This window comes from Tachysurus fulvidraco, chromosome 3, assembly GCF_022655615.1.
Source record: "Tachysurus fulvidraco isolate hzauxx_2018 chromosome 3, HZAU_PFXX_2.0, whole genome shotgun sequence".
NCBI classification, from domain to species: domain Eukaryota; kingdom Metazoa; phylum Chordata; class Actinopteri; order Siluriformes; family Bagridae; genus Tachysurus; species Tachysurus fulvidraco.
Window position 1 is genome coordinate 7,991,650 of NC_062520.1, and position 23,324 is coordinate 8,014,973.

At 38.2% G+C, this 23,324-nt stretch overlaps 1 protein-coding gene across 3 annotated transcripts in view; it reads right to left on the reverse strand.

Annotated features, from left to right (window-relative positions):
* Positions 1 to 2,770: 2,770 nt before the first annotated feature.
* fars2 (phenylalanyl-tRNA synthetase 2, mitochondrial) overlaps positions 2,771 to 23,324 on the reverse strand; it is a 152,191-nt gene continuing 131,637 nt past the window's right edge. For 2 of the 3 annotated variants that reach the window (XM_027149232.2, XM_047811654.1), the window contains exon 7: positions 2,771 to 3,127. In XM_027149232.2, coding sequence (XP_027005033.2) covers positions 2,989 to 3,127 — 139 coding nt within the window. In that variant the 3' untranslated portion in view covers positions 2,771 to 2,988. The remainder of the gene's footprint in view (positions 3,128 to 23,324) is intronic. The other variant, XR_007140209.1, reaches the window with a different exon arrangement.

Here is a 23,324-nt window from a genome sequence, read left to right on the forward strand (position 1 = left end):
TCCAATTAAAACACACTGCTTATACTGAGTGCTATCGACCGGTGCTGACGACACACCAGCCAGATCCTAAAACGTCCAGAAAGTTAGACTCTACATTTTTAACACAATCAAACCTGGTAGTTTAGGTACTGTCAGGGAAAAAAAATGGCTCCAAAACGCTGATGTAGCTTTATACAATTTTGATCGATATAGGAAGATTTAGATTTTTATGAAATAATGCGATTCTCTGTTCCATCCTGAGCTCTTCTTACCACTTCCCATACTATTAGGATTTATATAAGTCTATACTAAACTTCCTGTTGGTAGGAAGGAGTGTATGAATGCATGCATGGTGTCCAGCATGGTGACACACGCAAGGTGAATTCTTCCACCTTGCCCCTAGAGATCAGCTCTGAATCCACAGTCACCCTGAGCAGGAGAAAACAGAGCGTAGATGAATCATTAAATTCTGTACTGTATTTCTGAGAAGAGGTTTTAATAAATGTTTACAGCAATATTTTATATCATATTAATATTTATGGGGGCATGGTGGCTTAGTGGTTAGAACGTTTGCCTCACACCTCCAGGGTTGGGGGTTCGATTCCCGGCTCCGCCTTGTGTGTGTGGAGTTTGCATGTTCTCCCCGTGCCTCGGGGGTTTCCTCCGGGTACTCCGGTTTCCTCCCCCAGTCCATAGACATGCATGGTAGGTTGTTTGGCATCTCTGGAAAAATTGTCGTGAGTGTTTGAGTGAATGAGAGTGTGTGTGTGCCCTGCGATGGGTTGGCACCTCATCCAGGGTGTATCCTGCCTTGATGATGCCTGAGATAGGCACAGGCTCCCCGTGACCCGAGGTAGTTCGGATAAGAAGTTCGGATAATACACAATCTAGAACTAGGGCACGTCTCCAGTGTTGAAATGAAAACCTAATCAAGGATGGGGTAGAAATGTTTTGCCACATCATAGGGCAGCTGAATGCTGGTTTATATTGCATAAGTTAAGCACAGGCTCCCCGTGACCCGAGGTAGTTCGGATAAAAGTGGTAGAAAATGAATGAATGAATTAATATTCATAAAAATGTTTTGTTTGGTTAATATCGTATAAAATGATGATCATATTTTTTATGTGCCCAGACTGCAAAGATTTGAGCACGTTCTATCACTGGGGACACTTGTCCAGCTGTTATTGTATTGTGCTTATTTTGTTGGTGACTGCAAAAAGTTTAAGAACTCCTAGCCTAAGCAGGATTGGTTTAGAAAGCCCCCAAAAAACTCATAAAACCCTGGTCAAAAAACATGTAACACAAATACTAAAAAGTTTTGGCCCTGTAGGACAAATTAGGTTATAACATATAGGTTTGTAATAAATAAAGAAAAAAAATGTGCTGTTCAAATTAAGAATCTGATTGTTCGGAGTGTTGATTCATTTTCTATAACAGCAGCTGTATAATAGTGGCAACTTCAAGGCAAATTACAGGTTTATATAATATTAAAAAAAAAACATTTTAATATGTGACATACAGCTAAGTACGGTGACCCATACTCAGAATTCATTCTCTGCATTTAACCCATCCAAAGTGCACACACACAACAGTGAACACACACTGTGAACACACACCCGGAGCAGTGGGCAGCCATTTATGCTGCGGCCCCCGGGGAGCAGTTGGGGGTGTGCGGTTCCTTGCTCAAGGGCACCTCAGTCGTTATATTGCCGGCCCAAGATTCGAACCCACAACCTTGGGGTCAAACTCTCTAACCTTTAGGCCACGACTTCCCCATGACTTGCTTTTATATTAAAGCATTAACACAATATGTAACATTCACATTGACTTGTATGCTGAACACTTCACGTAATCTAAGACTAACAAGAAATGAATAAACAATGTTTTATTACTTAAAGAAAAACAAATAATCTTTGTGTTCAATCAATGTAAATTTAATATTTATGATAGGAATCTCCAGTGTCAGTGTCCTGCGAGTCATGTTACTGCCGTAGGAGCGTCTTCAGAACGAAGGGTTTTTGTGCTTTCCATTTTCTTAGTAACATTCTCCATTTATTTTTGCTATATTAATGTCAAGGAAGTGACAAATGGTCAGGGGATAACTTTTGTAATCTGATAACACATATGTAACTACAAGATGATAAAATAGTTGTTCTTTGATTAAGAAAAACATCATTTACAAATCAATCTGATATAAGAGGGAAAAAAAACACTTCAGGATATGCTCTCGATATACATACAGCTTCAAATTATTATCAGTTATAATGGAGTGCAGGCCGATCAAATTTTCATGACTGATCAGACATGTGCAACATTTTGTGCCGTATTTAGATTAGTATTAATCGCAGCACAGTCTAACAAATAAAACATTACATTGCAGGCCCTGTCTCATTTATCCCTTTATTTTTCCTGATGTATTTAACTATCTAATTAATTTCATGGAAAAGTCATTGTGTTCAATCTGAAATGGTCAATAAAAGAAATTGAAAGTTAGCATGTGCAAGTGATAAGGAAGACTTTTTTTTTTTTTCCAGACTCTTCTCTTTTGTCTTCCCTGCTGGCTGAAATCCACCGAAGTAAACGGACTACAGAATGTCTGCATTAAATCAAAGACCTTTCCCTCCAGGCGACACACTGCTGTGATGGAGGTATTTAAGATCAGCTTCTCAGAGCTTCAGATGCAAGATTACTGCAGGCGGCAAGAGAAAAGGGATTTAAAAGCACTGCATGTGGTTTGTATATACGGCGATAAAACTGGTAAAATGAGAGAGATCAAGGTCAACAGTGCAAGTGGGAGGACAAGATTTTTATTTAGAACAACAAACCAAAAGTGATTTAGTTTTGAAGTATAAAATAATCTACGATAGAGTCTGTGCAAGCTGTTTTTCTAAAACAATGACCTCCTGCCTTGTCCAAGATTTGTAAGGAATGCAGTCTACAACAGTGTGTTTTGGGACAAATCGCATTCTTTAGGATGTTGTGTTTGAGTGGATACAGGTTGAGAAGGAATCAGAATCTCCCTTGTACACCCAGGTCTTGCTCAGCTGCCCGTTCGATGGCTTGGTGAATCAGCCGCACTTCCTCTTGGCTCAAAGTTCTCTCCATGTGACGGTACACGACGCGGTAACAGTGGCTCACTTTCTTGGTTCTGTAGGAAAACAAACAGCAGAGACTTTTTTTTACAGCCGGATTTAAGCTGATAACACTTGCAAAGCTTTTCATATCTAAGGATATGAACTTTATGTATTATAGGTCAAAATCCACACAATTTTCAGAATATGTCAGATAGTAAATATTGTATGTTTAAAAAGGTTCCCATGCACCAAATGCAAGGTGGTCATTGGTGGTCTTTTTAGAACTTCCGTGTGTCTCCATGACTGGAGTTAAAGACTTTTATTTAAGCCCTGACGTAATATTGACGCTCATTGTTACAGCTCCCTACAGAGCTGGTGATAACTGCTGTACACTGATGCCATGCCTGCAAGCTCAATAGCATGTTGCTAATGTTAGCCTCAATGTACCTATTACTCTTTCCTTCCAGTGATTTTTCATTATCATCATGCTAACAACATATTTTTTTATTCAGCTTTATCATTGCTTTATAACCTGGGGTAAAGTTTTATGGCCCAAGTGATTAAAACAAAACTGGTTGACAGGTGACTAGCGCAGAAGCAGCCACTGGGACTCTAACGCAAACACATGGCATGTTGCGTGTGAGGTTTTAATCAGATTCACTTTGCCAGTACCAGATTTTCTGTCAGGAAGACCAGGCTGGTGTGTGTCACAGTCCAAGCTCATATGACCATGCATGGAAAGCAAACAGCCTGAGAGAAACTGGGTATAAATCCTACAAACCATTGCCACTTAGCAATCATTTCACTAAATCTTGCATTAGAATATTGTATAAAAGGATGTTTAAAATGAATTAAGCAGACATATAGATAGGACAGATCCCTGACAGGATCCCTGAGGCAACATTTGTGCTATAGCAGCAAAAGAGACTAATATAATGGAAAATCATTGTGTACAAAGAGTTAGACATTCAACACATATTAACAAATCACACAGACAGACATTTGAAACATGAATAAAATCACATAGACAGAGACATTAACAAACAGACAGGAGTTAGACATTATGAGCATATTAACAAATCAAACAGACATTTAAAACATGTACATATAACACACAGAGTTAGACATTCAACACTGATAAACAAATCACATACAGAGGGCTTATTAACAAACACCAAACAGACATACGTTTATGTTTCCGGCATTCGGCAGACGCCCTTATCCAGAATAATTTACATTTTATCTCATTTTATACAAGTGAGCAACTGAGGATTAAGGGCCTTGCTCGGGGGCCCAGCAACGCAGCTTGGCCAACCTGGAATTCGAACTCGCAACCTTCCAAATAGTCCAAAACCTTAACTATTAGGCTCCCACATCCCTCAGACATGAGAAACATCTTACTAAATCACATTAACAGACTTAGAAACAATAACAAATCACATACAAGATTTAGACATTCAAAAAATATTAACAAATAAAAGACATTTAAATCATTAACAAAACACCTAAGAAAAGAGGGGTTAGACATTCTAAAAAAAGACATCTGGGCAAAAAATAAAGATATATGATAAACATATATTTATTTATACACTACATATAGCTTAATTACTATGGAATCCTGTGTATAGTTTGAATATATTTATATGAATGAAGTCTGTCCGGTTATTCTTTCATTCTTGGTGGGTGGAGGTGTCTCCTGTTGAGACAAAGCATTGTGGACTGTAATGGCAGCTGGCAGAAAAAGACCCCTAGAGCACCAGGGTGGAATAAGCAGAGAGCAAATAGTGTCTCTGGAAAATAAACACAACTGTTTCCAGTTTTTCTGCCATCCTTTTCCTGGGTAACGGAATAATTCCGGTCATGTCATGGAACTGGCTCTTTCGACCAGCTTATGGAGATGCTTGGTATCTCCTGCAGTCAGGCTGATCCACCTGTAGACCACGTGATAGAAAAGAGTCACACTATGTGGCCAAACCTTATCATCACCGGTGTCTCTTTCCTATCGCCAAAAATTCTGACTTTGAATGAATGACTATGAATGCTGTAGTGTTACAGTTTCTTTTCAATCATACTAAAAGGCTCAAACCTGCTCACCAAGTGAGCTGTTTGACAACATGAGAAGACATCTCATGAGAAGTCTAAAGTAGAAAAACTTGGGTATCTTCCACAGGACCCTGACACTGTTAGGGTGAACAGGAACATCGACTGCACCCCAGACCTCCTCACCATCCCAACATCAGTGTCTGATGTCACTAATCACCACAGACATGCTCCAACATCCAGTGAAAAGACTTTCCAGTAGAGTGAAGTTTTTATAACAACAAAAGGGAAATGAATCTGGAATAAAATGTTCAACAAGCAGATACAAGCACGATGGTGAATTTTTGAGTAAGGAGTTTTGATATGCAAGATTAGATCATTTGTATTGTCCTGAAAAAAATTGTCATTACATTGCGATGCATATACTGTACAAAAATGTAGGACTTTGCAGATAAAACCCTGTAAACATTGTAAATGAGACTAGTTATATGCATAACATCTTTCCCTTTCAACAAATTTATCCAGATGTTATTGTCTTTCGTTAGACAACAATGCAATGTTCTTATTCTGTTGCTAAGCGACCTGAAAAACCTAAGGCTTTATTTCAAACAAAAGAAGATCTCCAGTTTACGACTAATTAGTTTACTTGAAATACGGAATACAATTAGCAACAAAGGTTTTCAGGCAAGTTTGTCTTGTCACAGAGGAGCCTGAAGATACCTGCATCTTATTTAGAAAGAAAACAAGTAAAATGTTTTTTGTTTTTTTTGTCTGTTTTTGTTTCTGTTGAAAGTCAATCTGTATTCAGAAACTAAAAGATTTTTCTTTGAAAGAAAATGTCACAGTGCAGTACACTATTGATATTTAATCTAACTGGCACTCAGCATAGACAGAAGTTCTCTTCGTTCTCAACTGATCCGATTTGATTTCTTTTAAAGCAAATTTCCTAAATTGTAACCTAACGCAATTCAATGTTTCACTTAATTAAAGATGACTGAAAAGGCAGTGGTGTAAAAAAGTGCTTCGGCAAAGTAGAAATTCATTACAAATGAGCAACATGTGCGAGTGAAAAATGAATATGCGTACGAATTTTAGAATTTCTTAGTGCCTGGTGTGCCCCATTTTTGTGCCCCATGTTCCCTTTAAAGTGTGTATAAAGGCTGACGATCTGTGTCGGATCAAATCTGTTGTCATGTCGTACAGGGGGAGTTAACACGTGTCACAATTTTGACCTAAAAATAGTGCAGGATCTTGAATAACGAATCATGAGAAATTCAAAAATTGTATTTCTTTGTTGTAATTTTTTTCTAAATTCCACAACTTTCTTTATTTAAAAATGCCATATATCTGGCTTTATTGTGCAATCAATCAGCTTATAAGGCTACGTTAATGCCACGTTCATTTTTTCCAACAATTAAGTGAGCGTCACATACACATTCTTTAAGCTAAGTGTAGCAGTCCATTTCAGTGTCTGCAAGTCAAAGCATGTTGTGATAATTATTCCTTATCTCATTCCACTGCAACTGAAATAACAACTGTCTTTACCAAAGGGGAAATACAGCATCTGTGCCTAAATTAGTGCCTGGTTGACTGTGATCAGCAGGGAATCTCATCTGTAAATCACTGACATACTGGGGAAGATCATACTCCTGTGTGCTGTGAAAACGCAGATAATTAGTCCAACTACAAGCCTAAAAATGAGAACTAAAAAAGAAGGAACATAGAATATGTGAAAGCAATTAACATACCAAAAATAACCAGAAACTTGCAACATCAAACTCCCAGATTTGTGAAAATAGGCACCTACAAAAATAGCTGGCAAACATTGTGACTTTGGAACGCAACACTAGATACTTGTGGAAGAGTTTTCTGCGACACTCAGCCAGATATCTGCTGCGTGAGCCATGCAAACGAGAATGCCTGACAAAATTGGGCCACCGCTGATTGCCACTGGGACATGTTATTTTACTCATGGATCCTGCAGCCAAAGAGGCTAATTGGATAAAGTGATTTTCTAAAGCAGTCAATTGCTTTACTTTTTTTTAATTAGCAAATAAAATGACTTAACAAAATAATTGATGATGAAAAGAAAATGCTATGAATACCATATGCCTTAATTCTTACCCTCATTCAAAAAATATAAAAATTATAAAACAAAACATTTCTCTTCCACTAGACGATGAAGCCACCGTGGGGCTTTTACTGATGTTTATGGTTTATGCGTACACCTCCTCCTCCGTTACTTTGTTCTCTATGGTGTAAAATCATCTGATATTTCGAGTGAGCACACAGGTGTTCAATAATTCACCTACCATGGGAAGGTGTTCCAACAGTGATCCAAATGCTCACAATACCTTTTTATTCAAGTCTTCTCCATTTTATTGTCTGCTAGAGGTCGGTTTGGGAGATGGCAGGTGCAGTAATTTATGCCTTTTTTTAAAATAAAGTATGAGAAAGCAACAGATCCATGCCATGTAGACAGCTGAAGCACAAATCTGACTGCTACCTGGGAGGATATACTGTTGCATATTAAGGCTGAACGTGGAGTATTTTCTTTGTCACTGAATCACACGGGATCTGATATCACCAACACTATTGTCCAGAGCATTTTTAATAAGTAGTATGGAGGCCAATAAACATTAGAAACAATCTGTCTGAGATGTCTTTTTCAGGGAATCAAAGCTCAGCTAACAATTTTATGTTAGTAAAATATTTTCCACCGACAAACAAAGAACTGCCACCTCTAGGATACTGTCACTAAATGATGAATGAGATTCGTCTACCTCACCATCGGCAAGGCAAGACCGACATGGGTCACAGACGACATGACGCAATGGAAAACTCTTGCTGCCCGATGCTACATCTGACCCTGGAGGACCTAAGTCTACAGTAAGTCTGAACTGCTAGCTTATTAGTCAAAAAAGTGAAATCACTCTCTTTCTAAAAAAATCAAACATTTCTCAACTTTGGAAATGTTTCTCTGTAACGAAAGCATTCTGCCTTCCAACTGCTTCCTGTTGGACTCCATGTCAAACATGTGCTGGTTGTTAAGGTAAAAAAAACAACAACTAGATTAGTAAAGTACGTCGCGAAAAACTTTGATGTTGGCTCTGACGATGCAAGTATTCGCAACAGATGGTGCTTTTTGGAGGCAAGTGGACATAAGGGTTAGTGTTGCTTTTGGAGGCAAGTGGACAGAAAGCTAGGTTGCCAAAACAGTTGGAGGTAAGCGGAGACAAGCAACTGTGATGGAATCACTGCAATCATCCAAATACTCCTGAGGAAGTTCCCCTCATTGTGCTGAGTGTTTTGATATATCACATGTCCATGTTGTGCAATTTGTTTATTTTATCATCAGAATACATGTGAGGAAGTTCCCCTCATTGTTCTGAGTGTGTTGATATGTCACATGTCCATTTTGGGAAAAAGTTTTTTGATTTTGTATATATTGGGGGCAGGGCTGCGGGACAACCGAAGGGCCAGTCGGTACACCAATTGAAACCTTTGTTAAGAGTATCACCCTAAAGGAGCTGGCCGAGTTTGGTGTAGATAGTTCAAAAGCTTGTCGAGTTATAAACCTCCAAATTTTATAATGGGAGTCTATGGGAAAAAAGGCCAATTTGAGACCCGGTACCAGAAGTACCGGTACTCGGATCGCTTAGAAAAGTAACAGCAACAAACTACAGACCAGGGTCTACAACATATCCGAATTTGGTGCTTGTTGCTCGAAAGCCCTAGGAGGAGTTACTCTTGATATATTTTTGTCTAAGCTTAAATAGGAAAACAGAATGTTGGCTTCTACAAAGCCAACATAATTAAGGCAATACCTCTCTAACACTGACATTTCCAGTATGTACTTTTTTCTAACTAGTGGCTTTGAGAGAGCGATATCTACTTATACCACTGTGAAGCAACTCATAAACAAGCAAGTATTTCTTAAACATCATCATCAGCTTAACTTGCAAGAACCTGTCCAATATCCTGTATATAGAACATACTTATACTATCCTTGGCCTTGGTACAAATCGTATTCTTGAGATCTGAGCACGACGACGTCAGCTGGTTGAAAACTCGGTTATTTATTCACTTGGTACATAGATAATATTTGAATTAATCTCAGAACCCATAGCTTCCTCTGCTTTCCCTTGCACAATGTGACAAATGGACATAATATTTAGCATTCCAACCAACATTATTCTAACATTAGTCTTTTAACTGCATTAGCAAACCATTCATTTGTGAACATGAGCCAGAAAAATATGTTAAAATTATAAGTGAGACTTATATTTACATTTTTATTCAACTTATCATCGAGGTAATGCCCACATTATAACAGATACATCTTAAAGTGCTTTTTTCTCTCTCTACGTTTTGGCTTTCAGTACACACTGTGATGGTGTTTTTGTCCAAACAGCTTAAGTTACAATTCCCAAGTAAATAGATTTGAAAATGTCATTTCTGCGTTGTAGAAAACGGAGATATACAAAAACAATTCGTATTTTGAAGTCGCGTATGCAATCGTGTGATCCACTCAGCCTAACACAAACTCGTTGATATTGTTCTGCACTTGTTGTGAATGCTATCCAGTTTGATAGCCTTGTTAATGTTTAATGTCCCTTTGTACAACCTTCAGATTGCTTTTTTCCCCCAAAGCAATTTAACAAAAAAAATGCAGTTTTCAGATCCATCCAGATGAATGTGGCTGTAGCCTGAAAGAGACTTCAATGCAAGTAGGTTAAGGGTTAAAGAATAACGCACAAGGAACCGACAGACGTGGCTTGGTGGTGCTTGGGTTTGAAGACCATATCTTTTATCATTTTACAGCAAAGAGAAACTCCAACTGGAAGTCAGACCTGCTTTACGAGAATCGTACACGATCCCTTTACCATCACTACACTTTGCTTTACATCTACCAAAGGCTAAGTGCTGCATTTTATGCCTCGAACTGTAAGGAAATCTAAAAGAAAAGGTGACGGCATCATGTTTGCACCCTGCTATCTGCTACTTTACTCCGCTGTACTGCTCTCACTACACTTCACGGCACAGGTTGTGCCTTCGATCAGACAGTCTAGCTTTTTTTTAGTGCCTCTGTGGCCTCAAACCAACAGTTTGAGAAATGAGTATCGAGTCCCACAATGTTTGCAATATTCTTTGTCTTTTTTGCTCTTCATCATTTCCATTTCCCATTCCACTACCTCTTGTTCGTAAGCCTATATAAGAATGAGTGGAGAATTGGGAGTCCAATTTGCATGATTTGAAAAAGATTTTAACAAGAACGGTGGTGGTTGTGTATCCCTTGGTACAGAATACTTTCCTTTTCCCCAAAAAAAGAATGCAAAATGTATTCTTGTGGATAAACTGTACTAATATAATACGGTTTGGAAAGATCTAGAGATCTGGGTTGTTCTACAAAGTTCTCTGGAATTGTACAAAACAATCTGTATTTAGTATTTAATCGTCTTTTCTTAGTGTCTATCCTTTAAGGATTAAAACGACAGGACATGCTGGTATAGGAAAATAATCCTATAATCCGATGCAAAGCTGTTACTGTTACCACCTGATGATAAGGCAAAAAAAATGTTTAGAATAATCAATATAGGAGTTCATTCCAAGCAGAAATCCCAGAGCAAAAAGGCCTCCTCTTTGGTTGTTCAGAGAAAGACTAGATCTTCTCTACCATCAAGGTAAGCTCTTCTAGTAAGTCATTTATTTCATTTGCTGTCATGCCCTTAAAATAGAATGCAAACAAGAAAGCAGCTAATTAAAGAAAAACTATTTCGGACATTGACATGTAACCTTGATCCTGTTTGGATCAATTCTAAAATCTAATCAGGTCTCTTGCTGGTTCAGTGAGGTTGCGGATACGGAGGACGTGATGGATGTGATCCAGAGGAAGGGATGTGGTAGCTTAGTGGTTAAGGTGTTCGACTACTGATCGGACTACTGACTACAGACTACCAATCGGAAGGTCATCGGTTCGAATCCCAGGTCCACCAAGTCTGACCTCAATTGCTCAGGTGTATAAACTGAAATAAAAAATGTAAGTCACTCTGGATAAGAGTGTCTACTAAATGCTGTACATGTAAATGTAGGATGGTTAAAACCAAATGTTACTATTATCTTCATTCTGGATGTTGTGTATGTGAAAAAAATGTTTAAAGAAATGTGCTGTAAAGACCATGTCACCCCAGCACTGTCCTCCAACTGCAGAGCATCAAATAAGAAGCTGCATAGTCTAAAAATAAGAAAGAAAGAAAGATAGAAAGACAGAAATAATCTCTCTGTCTGTCTCTGATTTGTCACATGTTGACAGAGTCCACCCTCACTCAAGTGCTGAGTATCATCCAATATAATTACTCATTATAGATTTTTTTTCTTTTAAAAAACAAATAAGCTTTAAAATGAATAAATAAATAGCTAGCTAGACATGTTCTTTACAGCACAGATATCTAGCACTCAGCTAGATAGATAGATAGATAGATAGATAGATAGATAGATAGATATCAAATGAATCCTTTTTTTTCACCTCTGATATCCAAGGCACCATGTTTTACGGTTATTGACTGCTTGGTATCGATATGATTATCCGATCAGTGGCATCTCAGTTGTTACTATAGGAACAATATGTGAGAAGACACTCATTCTTTATATCTTTAATATCGCTGTAATTTGCCTTTCAGTGAACAATCGTTCAAAATGAATGCTCTTCTAAGCAGAAACAAGACTTCAACAGTGCTGTAATAAAACAGAATTTTCAGTCAGTTGTAAAGTGCACTGAACCCTGGGATAATAGATGGTGTATGTATCATGTCCACCCTAATTGTGTTTTGTAATTTGCAGCAGCATAAAGGTCTTGGCAAAGCTCAGTGTGCAGAGCAGCCAGTTTACCGCCTGAAGCTGAAATATACGCTGCGGTTCTGATAGAGCTGTGATTTATTTTGTAATCTGTATTTGAAATGGATGCTGAATGAATATTTAATTCATATAAAACATGTTTCGATATTATGACGCTTTTCATACGATCCTTAATAAGAGAAAGCGTCGAAAACTGAAACAAAAAGGATTTTGCCGTTTCATTTGAAGGGATTGTTTTGAGGCCACTGGTAATAAAGTCAAAGTTTCTTTCATATAAACTGCACAAAGCTGACTTACCGGAAAACATCCAGTAAGTGTGCTTGCAGAAAGGAAAGCAATCATGCAAGCTGACACCCTCCAACAGGTTCGGCTCAGAGAGAAGGAAGACGAGTAGACAGGGAAAATTCATTCAGTGGGCTCCTAATGATTTCCAACAGGGAGTGGTACTAACAGCTCAAGCACTCAAGCAATGTGATATTCTGTGAAGTGAGAACCGTTGTTGTTTTCTAATGTGATAATAAGCTGAAAAGGGCAGCCTTAGCTTTCCATTATGAGCTTCCTGGAAAGAGTACTTCATCCAGAATGTAAATATAATGGCGGAAATGTCAGTGTATCTATCTCAAGGCAACAGCTTTATAGCGGACTTTTCACTGATTTTATTTTATACATGACCGATTTACAGTATTTATTCACCATATCTATTATATGCACAACTTGTGTTACTATATATAGTGAAAAAGTATAAAGCTGCATCTATCTGTGCTGTTTGCTGGAGTTGATTATATTCATACTAGACACTTTATTAGGAATACTATACTAAATCTGGATAGCGCCTCCCTCTGCTCTCAGCACAGCCTCACTTCTTCATGGTATGGATTCCACAAAATGTTAGTGGAAACATTCCTTTGAGATTCTGGTACATGATTCCGGTGCATCTCTCAATTCCTCACATTTTCCAGACGTCACAAATCTTCTCTTATACCACAGCCCACAGATTTCCGATCGGATACAGATCCGGTGACTGGGAAGGCCACTGAAAGAACACTGAACTCAACATAATGTTCATGAAAGCAGTTTGTGATGACTTTTACTTTGTGACATGATTCATCGTCATGCTAGAATTAGCCATTTATTACAAGATAAACTGGGGACATAAAGGGATCAGCAACAGTACTCAAATACTCAGGCTGTGGCGTTCAAGCTATGATTAATTGATATTAGCATGCCATAAGTGTGCCAAGATAACATTCCCTACACCACCTCCACCAGCCTGGACTGTTGACACAAGGCAGGTTGGGACCATGGATTCGTACTGTTGGTGCCAAATTCTGCCACAGCGTAAAATTAAGGTTCATCAGACCAGGCTATGTTTTTCCAGCCCTCAACTGTTTTAGCATTTTCAAAATAACAAATAATTTGTTTTCCTAATACTGATGGTTGATATAAATATTAACCAAAGCTTCTAGCCTTATCTGAATTTTTATGAACTCAAAGTCAACTCCATCCACATTCAAGTTTCAAACCTGACAGTTTACAAATCTGTCTTTTGTGTGCTTTATTAGTCCTGACTTGGTTACCGATCCAAAAGTAGCAGCGAAGTGCTCACCTGCTCACCTCATCACTTCTTAACATTTTCTCTAATCCTACTTCCATACTGCTAGTGCTAATAATATTTGGTAGAGCAATCATGTTACAAGGGATCCTCTGAGTATGTGACCTTGTTACAATCAACCTACCAAGTATATCTGAGATTTTTACTCCAATATCTGACCCAGTTCTATTCGCTGCTCAGGAGGTACAGTACTTAAACTGCACAGTTTGCAGAGTTTCAAAAATTTAAATATGTCTGTGGCTAACCTCCAACAAGCAGTCCACAGTTACTCTCTCCCTCACAGAGTCTCAGAGTATGTGGTCGCGTACAAGACAGTGCTGGAGTCTATCCTGGGAATGCTGGGTGAGTTATAGGACTACACCCTGGGTTGGATGCCAGTCTACTGCAAAGCACCACACACACACACACACACACACACACACACACACACACACACACACACACACACACACACACCTAATTTATCCTGTCCAGTTCACCTACTGTCATGTTTTAAGAAATGGGAGGAAACTGGAAATCCTTAAGGAAAGCCACTCAGACACTGGGAGAACATGACCACACATGCGATGCGACACTACATGCTGAGCCTCATGCCACCTTATTACTGATGACAGTAACATGACAATGTGATACATTTTGACCAGACAAGCTGAGGAGACACAAATGTCTAGAGGATATAAGTAAAGTCACACTTTTTTGTCCAAAACAAAATCTGACACCGTCCATTAAAAAAAAAAAATACACAGAAACAGCAAAGATGCAGAGAATAATTCAGACAGATGTCAGGAAATCTGCCCATGACATAAACATAATAAAAACTAATGTTATAAACACATACCAATCATATTTTTGTCATCTGCATTTACTAGGCAATAGACCAGTAATGGAGGTTCAAGCTCCAGCACCTTGAGTTATCTTGATTATTCTATTTTTACCCTGTTATACAACTGGAAGTAATAAGAAACCTGTCACCTCTACATTAGAGCACAAGGATGTTTTTTTTGTTTTTTTTTGGGCTCCTGAGTAAGACCCTTAACCCCCCTTCACGAATGAGGTATCAAGGCTGCTCTGTGCTCCTAAACTTCTTAACAATGTGGGATATGCACTTTTGTTCTGTAATGTAGATGTGAAAGTTTCTGTTTACTTTAGTGCTGTATAATATGGTAAAAATAGAATAATCAAGATAAGAGTGACTTGTTTATTATTTTTGATGATTGTAAATTATTATTTTTTTTTACCATGCTGCCCACTTATTTCTGTTTGAAATTATACCAATTACCATTTCTTCCCAATTAATCTAATTAATTTCTAGAAAAATCACTCACCTACCAGCAACAACCTGTCAGCATTACAGCAAAGCATATGCACCACCATGAACTGTTTACGCAAATCAAGTTTGAAATGCTATAACTGCGACTGTGGTTAAAATATCATTAAAAAGTTCTGAGAAATGCTTTAATTTTCTGAATTTCATAAAGATGGCAAAAAAAAAGCTAACTAAATTTCATCATGCCAAGGTTTTACCGAAACACACACATACTTGCCCAACCAACATCCACACACACACACACACACACACACACACACACACACACACACACACACACACACACACACACACACACACACACACACACACACACACACACACACCCACGCACACATACCCACCCACATCCGACTTTCATTAATACACCCAAAGAATAGCACAGCAAGAATTGTTTGGTGAAGCAATTTGGCTAGTTCTATTTTAAGAGTTTTTGATTAAATCCTGCTGTTAGATGAGGGACATACTTCTCATCTGCAGGCTCTCTCTCCTCCGTAGTGGAAGGGAACAACCCAAAAAATCAATTTGCATTTGATTAAGAGCTAGAGACTTCAGCAGCAGAAACTCAATGCGCACATTCTTCCTATCGTATTAATCCAACAACTAATTTATTTCCTAATTATACCTGACGGACAAAGAGGTAACAGAGCAGAGTTTTTGAGCTGGCGATGTTGATAAAGGTTTTGTGAAGGAGGATTGAGAAGGCTTGTTGGGTTGAAGGTTATATAAGCGGACAAGCGGTGACCAAATATGATCCAACCTTGAAAAAGTAAGTGATTGTGCCCTTGAAATCAGACAACACCTACCAGGGGTTACTAACAGAGGATATCACCGTGTCAAAATAGTGTAGAATGGACAAATACAAATGTTAAAATTTTTGGTAAGAGAAGAAGATGCTGGATGTCTTTTTTTAGGAAGGATGTACCATTCAGAAATGGTTATTTGAATTGCATAGTTGCTGCACACAGTTCCTTTCACTTTATGCCTCATCTCAGAATTATGAAATTATGAAAATGGGGCATATCCTTTATCTCCACATATACATTACAGCTCAGTGGAATAGTTTTCTTCCCATATCTCAAAAGAGGAAGTTGAGGTTAGAGCGTAGGGGCAGCTATGATACAGCGACCCTGTAGGGGCAGCTTGGCAGTGCTGGGGCTTAAACCCAAACCTTCCAATCAACAACCCAGATCCTTAACCACTTGAGACACTATGCATGTGCTGCACGAGGCAAGATCACCAAATACATGCTATTTCCCATAAAACACCTGAAAATAAAATATATTCCAATGGATACATTACAATGTTGAGGTGGATGAACTGTATCCATAAACAGCTGAGTGAAGTTAAGCATGTATAATGAAGATTTAATATAGAAATTCCACACATTATATTGTCTTGACAGAGCTACGGACTTAAGCTCTATTCAGAAATTACACAAGTTGTGGGTTGAAGTCTGCGTAAAACCAAGGTGCGTCACAGACACTCATGATCCTGGCCTTAAAGTTTAGCAAATTTTTCCTGCACAATATCAGAAATACTAAACGAGTCCAGTGTTACTGTCTGACAGTTTGATATAATTACAATATGTCATAAAAACAATATGAAATGTTTTGAAAGGTAACCTGTCTCTGAATATGTGTGAATAATGTAAATATTGATATATCATCAGACATATTGTTCTGTTACATCATGCTGTTCTGATTTTATACAATCTGCATCTTGTGCCCTAAAGGTAGCCGGGAAAACATCCATCCTACTGCCACACCAGTTGAAACTTAACAGTATGGCTCCATGGACTCATGTTGCTTAAGCTTTTTATTACTATGATTCATCTGAGCAGGCAACCACCTTTGTTTCTTTAAGGCAAAGTTGAATTATTGGTGCGTTCTGAGACGTGACCCATGCACTTGCTTGCATTCTTGCTCAAGTCAAGAAGCTTTTATTGTCATTTCAACCATATATAGCTGAAATCAGACAACGTTTCTCCAGGATTGTGACTTAGTAAGTAGTCCTAGCCACATACTGTAAAGTGCAACTGTGCAACATGGTGCAAACAGTGCAAGACAAACAAGACAGACAAGACAGTGCAGGGCAAAACAAACAAGACAGTGCAGGATAAAATAAACACGACAGTGCAGGACAAAACAAACAAGACAGTGTAGGATAAAATAAACAAGACAGTGCAGGACAAAACAAACAAGACAGTGCATGACATAAGGCAGTGCAGACGAAAAGTTACAAGACAATACAAAAAATGCAAAAAAGACAATATACAAAAGACAGAAAAAAACAGAAACAGTACCGACCAGTGTAAATACTGTATGTTCATTGTTGCTATGATCTTAAGACCTCGATTATACATTCGTTTTCCTCCATGACAGAAGAATTAATACCGGGGAGATTTTAGAACCAGGCCACTTACAGACAAGTATATAATGGTATCAATGTTCTTGTTTTTACTTACTCCAATCCTCACCAAAATGATGCTAGATACTGGTTCTACATGATAACGTATAGCTTCGACTTTCCTCGAGGTATGCCACAAGGCTGATCTAATAATCGGTGTATATGACTTTTCATGCATCAGTTACTAAACTCTATTCTCTCTGAAACAATGAACCAAATTAAAGACTCTAAGATAATAATTAATTCAAAATCAGGATCATTTTCATTCGCCTTTCCATATACCGACAGAACCCACTGTACATCAGCACCGAAGGAGAAAAAAACAGAGCTGTCATCCATGACAAAATAATAAACCTAATTAAAAGAAGAGGAAAGAAGACGAAAACTTTAGGGAGATCAAATTTATATTCCTGCATGAAGAGAAGTCTCCAGGCGGAGATGGAATCGCTGAATTATTAAGATCTCCGTCATGAAATCAGGGAAGCACCTCAATCAACAGAGGGATTCAAAGCGGAACGATAATAAGTGTTCTCCCGTGCATCTGTTAGCTGGCCCTTAAAATAGGCTTCAATCTGTTCTTTACTGCACACACAACCTGAGCCTCAAACTACTGCTTATGGCCTTCAAAATCTGGCTGATAATATCAAAAAGATTATTAGGATCAAAATAGCACCTGCATGACGAATTAGTTCAGAACATGAGAAAATTATCACCCGATAACCTGGAAGCATTACTATATACTGAGGAGTCGAATATTTCAATATATATTTCAAATGTACCATAAATGTTACACAGATATGGGTCAAGGTGTGTTGTGTGACATCATCGCAACACAAAATCAGCTACAAAGCACCACAATAATAAACAAACAAACAAACAAACAAACAAACAAATAAATATTCAACAGATTCAAGCTTCAGCAATCACTATCACAATAGCTATATATTCGTATAGACCAGAGACTGCAAAATCTCTTCAGTTTTATATGCTTATTGCTTGAGTGTAGCTATACGCATAATAATACATAAAACAAAACAGACACGACGTGCGTCAATTTTATATACTGTAATAGCCCAGATTTCGGTGTTGTTTCAGTGCTGCAGAAGGCCATTTTTTGGGAGGTGGTTAAGGATCTGGGTTGTTTACATTTATGGCATTTAGCAGACACCCTTATCCAGAGTGACCTACAACTGAGAAACTGAGGGTTAAGGCAGTGGCAGCTTAGTGGACCTGGGGTTCGAACCCATGACCTTCCGACCAGTAGCCCAACACCTTAACCACTGAGCTACCACATCCCAGAAGATCAGATTGTTGATCAGAAGAATCAGTTCAATCCTGTATCATACAGTAGCTGGCCCTGCACTCTGACCCCAGGTTTCTCAGCTGGGATATTACTGTGCTGTAATGTATGTTTGGTGATGATAAAGGCTTCTTCTTCTTTTTAGTCTGTAAAGTGGTATTCCAGTTAAAACACGGTGATTTGCCAATGAATATAATGTTCCGTTTATTAAAAACATGCCATCTCATAGGTTTTAACCATTTCATGTTGTAGAACATCCATGAGACAGGTTAGTTCCCATTATCGCTTGTTACTATATATATATATAGACACGTAGCTACTTTTTCCAGAACAAATTGTTTCCTTGCAGATCATCACGTCAATAACTAGATGGTTTTCATTGCTTGATAAGAAAAACACAGTTTTAAATCCTTGTATTATTATTATTCTAATTTCTGTGTATGAGCTGTTACTATAGAAACGGTACATTCGGAGCTGTACCGTTATAAAAATATAACGGGCACCTTCTGACCAATCAGATTTGAGCATTCAGTTGCTCTGTGGTATAGAATGTCCGAGCTTGCTAAGCTAATATACCTTACAGTTGATTAATGCTGAATTCAAAATTGGTTCATGTTAACTAACACGGGAAAATAGTGTTAGTTAATGGAATGTTAATATACAGCCTGGCCCGTTAAAATGTATTTAACACTTTAAGCCCGGAGCTATCAGATTAAATCAGTCCAGAGGTCTGGCGGTAACGGAGGCATGGAAAACGTATCATCATAGCTCTTACAAATAATTTCATACACTCCACTTGTCTGCCTGGGCTCCTTTAAAGGGGTATTCGCTTGGGCAAAGAAAAAGGTCAGATAAGTGAATGGGGTTGTTTCATTCAAGTGAAGTTTCATTCAAGAGAATCCTAAACTGATCTTTAATAGAGCTGAAGCTATAAGTCTGGTCAATTACTCACACAGAATAATTTTTCACATTTTAAGTTTCAGGCTCCTCCAACACCATCAACACATTTTGATGCATAACCTCCTCTAAGTGCTCATTTATGCTGAAGTGAATTGGCTTGATGGCCAAACTTAAATAGTCTCAGATGGCCAGAGGGAAACGTCATGGATGATTGACTTGTATTTCACCTTACCTGGCACACACTTTATACTGGATAATTGAAAAAATACATTATTAATTTGAAGGCAGTGCTGTCTTTTAATACCTGCTCTAATCTCCCGAGGCCTGGATCATGAGTTATTTGCAGCGCTTAAAGGTAAAGGCATAAAGCTTAGCTTAGCCTTTAAAGATGAGGATATATTCAGAATGGATGGTTCAAATAAAAAAAAATTGTCTTTGCACCGTGCCCTGAAAGTTTGGCGGCTGAGAAAAATTACGAGTACTCGCAATAAAGTATTAAGCGACTTAATGATGGAAAGGAAGTGCTTGCCATGCTGAAATGTGGAGAATCAAGGAAAAAAAACAAACTTAAAAACGAGTTATTTTAAAAAACTAAACTAAATGAGAACTTCAAATTTAATAGCTACTGTAAATACAAGCAGCGCAGGTCTGGAGTGAAAGCACAAGTAAACAAAACAAGAAAATTCTATATTGATTACAGACAAGATTACAGTAAAGATTTAGACAGGAGTCTATCTGCGGGGCTTGAGACTGTAAGTAGAATGCCTATAATAGGATTTGCTGTCTCTTACTACTGGATAAGGCTTAGGAGTTAGCAGAAATCACGGGGAGCACTCTGACAGTACCGCGGAGACTGTGCACCCGGAGACACAGCGAAAGGCTATCAATTATTTGTCAATATGAAGCAGCTCCATGGAGCGTATGACAGTCGCCCACTCACCATCTGCTCTGCCAGCGAGCGGCCGATCCGTCTTTTGTGGGAATCGTACAGTAAGACAGAAAGTGCTGAAATGTACAGCGTGTGAATATAAGTGGATAAGTAACAGCTCTGTAGGAATGACACTAAACAGAGAGTGACCTTTACATACAGTACTTAAACTACTTGTTCAAAAAGTCACTGTTATAGAATGACAGATTTATATAAGTAAGAGCTAATTCATGAGATGGACAGGATTTCCTTTCCATTATGTTACCTATAATTTATCCTTTAGCTAAAGTCTATCATTGAGTTACTCATAAACCTACATGGACACTTGGGAAATATGTGAAAATCTACTCTGACAGAAACATGAGATCAGCATCACCTAAAAAAAAAAACAAAAACACTGGAGCTGAGAGACAGCAACAGAACATTGGTGCCTTAAAATCCAGACATTATTCACAATCAACCATTTGGCACTTTAAACCAAACCGACTTATGATTAAGAGCGTATCCAGTTGATAATGCAGGGATTTGAACATCATCTTTCTCAGTAGCGGCCTAGGGCCGTGTGCTATGTTCTCACACGTACACCGACTCACATGGACAAAATGACCAGAGACCACTCAGCAGTGACGGTTGGCAACTAGATATGGGTGTGTCCAGATACGGGAAAAAAAAAAATTGAGAAACATTTCTGCACATATTTAGCTACTTGATGCAGTGACTACCAATGGGAATGAAGACAGCAGGACACATATGATCCGTCTCCTGTTTCATGGACCCAGACAATCCAGGGCTTGCACTTTCACCGCAGACAGATGGCCACAACGGCAAAGAGCACATACTGATTCGTCTGATATATGACATGATGCATATACTGTATATACTGGTGAATTTTATATACAAATGCTACCCCTTTAGAATGTTTTACTATTGCAGCAAAACGTCTGATTTGGTTTCAATAAAGGAATTCTAGTTGTGCCACCTATGTTGCTATGGCAACCAGTAGAATAAACACATACCTGCGACTTCACAACACATAACTGGTGACATGCAGCAACAAAATACCTACATGCGTAAATATATCTTTAACTACCGAGTTAAAAATGTCCCAGAAATGTTGTCTCCTCATCAAGAATTGAACCCATTTGCCCAGGGACAAATATGTCAAACAAAATGTTGAGATATCAGTTGTCTTTTAATATTCAATATTATAAGCCCTGGTTAACATATATGTATGTGCCATAATGTATTCTCTGTGTTCATTATGTTCACTATACAATGAGGATCTTCTACCAATAAACATACCAATAAAGAAAATAACTACATTCTACATTGTGTCATCAGTCAGTGTGATCTGGGCTCATGCAGACAACAGGGTGAAAGCAAACTGAACACAGCAGGTATAATGGTAGTAAAATGAAACCTAGAGATAATCCTGTGAGATTTGTTGAAAAATATCTGACCCTGGCAGCTTATGGTCATTTTTTTTTTTTTTTTTTTTAGCTGATGCTCATGCTACATCACAGAGCGACATAACACTCTCAAAGCAATGCACTGTCATTTCGCTTTAAATTCAGGCCGACAAATCATACAGTGTTTTTTCAGAACAGAAGCTATGGAAGCTATGGGAAGGAAATATTTCCCAGAAAAAACTTGCAAAAGAGTGTTCCACCATGGGGCTAAGATGCTTTTGGTTAAAGAAAATAGAAGAGTTAAATTGCAATTCACTTTTCTGTATCGATCAGAGTCAAGCTGGATTTGTCTTTATGGACTGGATCAAGACATATATGAGATATAACTTCCCCGTGCTTATAGGGCAAAGCCAAGGCCAAGCTGGTATTGACAGACAGGAATTAAGCCCATGACTGACTAACTAAAGTTCTAAGGACAGGTCATAAAATAAATAAATAAATAAATAAATAAATAAATAAATAAATAAATAAATAATAATAATAATAATAATAATGATAATTCTATCTATCTATCTATCTATCTATCTATATATATATAGATAGATAGATAGATAGATAGATAGATAGATAGATAGATAGATAGATAGATAGATAGATAGATAGATAGACCGACCAACTGCCACCACCATGCTTTACTTCATCTATTATGTGCTTATTGTGGAATAAACCTTATTAATGGGTCTCCGTCGCTGAACATTTGAAGACTTTGTGTTGGGTCTGTGTTGAACTCAGAAATTGCGCTAGCCTGTTAAGCAACCAGGAGCTCTTGGTTGCTTAATTCCACTCACATACAAAATGTTGTTCAAAGGACATCATTTATATTTACATTATGTACCATCCAGTGTTAGGTTCCCAGAAGGGATGGGTTGCCTTCTGAGTCTGGTTTCTCTCAAGGTGTCATCCTCATATCATCTAAGGGAGTTTTTCCTCACCACTAAAACCTCTATCATAACACTAAATGTAACAGGACCCACTTCTTCCAAAAAGGTTCCACAAGTTGTTCCTTTTGGTTAACAGTGGTTTCACTTTGCAGCACTTACACAGATACCATTTTTACTCAGTCAAATTTAAATGGTATAATCCTGAATGCTGACCATGTCTGAGGTTAACAAGGCCTGCAGTTTATTAGATGTTTCTTTTGTAAATTGTTGTATGAGTATTCACTGTGCTTGTCGTGCAATTTTGGTAGTCTGTTTTTAACCCTCTTATGTTAATGTCTTTCATGCCTCCTTTCCACCAGAAAGAGCTAGTGTTGGTGCTGGTTTGAAGTTGGTTCCACTGGCAAGCCTTCTATAAACCGGTTTGCCTTTCCATGGGCTAGAGAGCCATCACAGAGCCGAATCTTACGTCACTGTATATGTCTCATCTTTCCCAGCAACGTTAGCGCAGCAGCGGCAAACACAAACACGACATCAACAATGGCGGATGTTG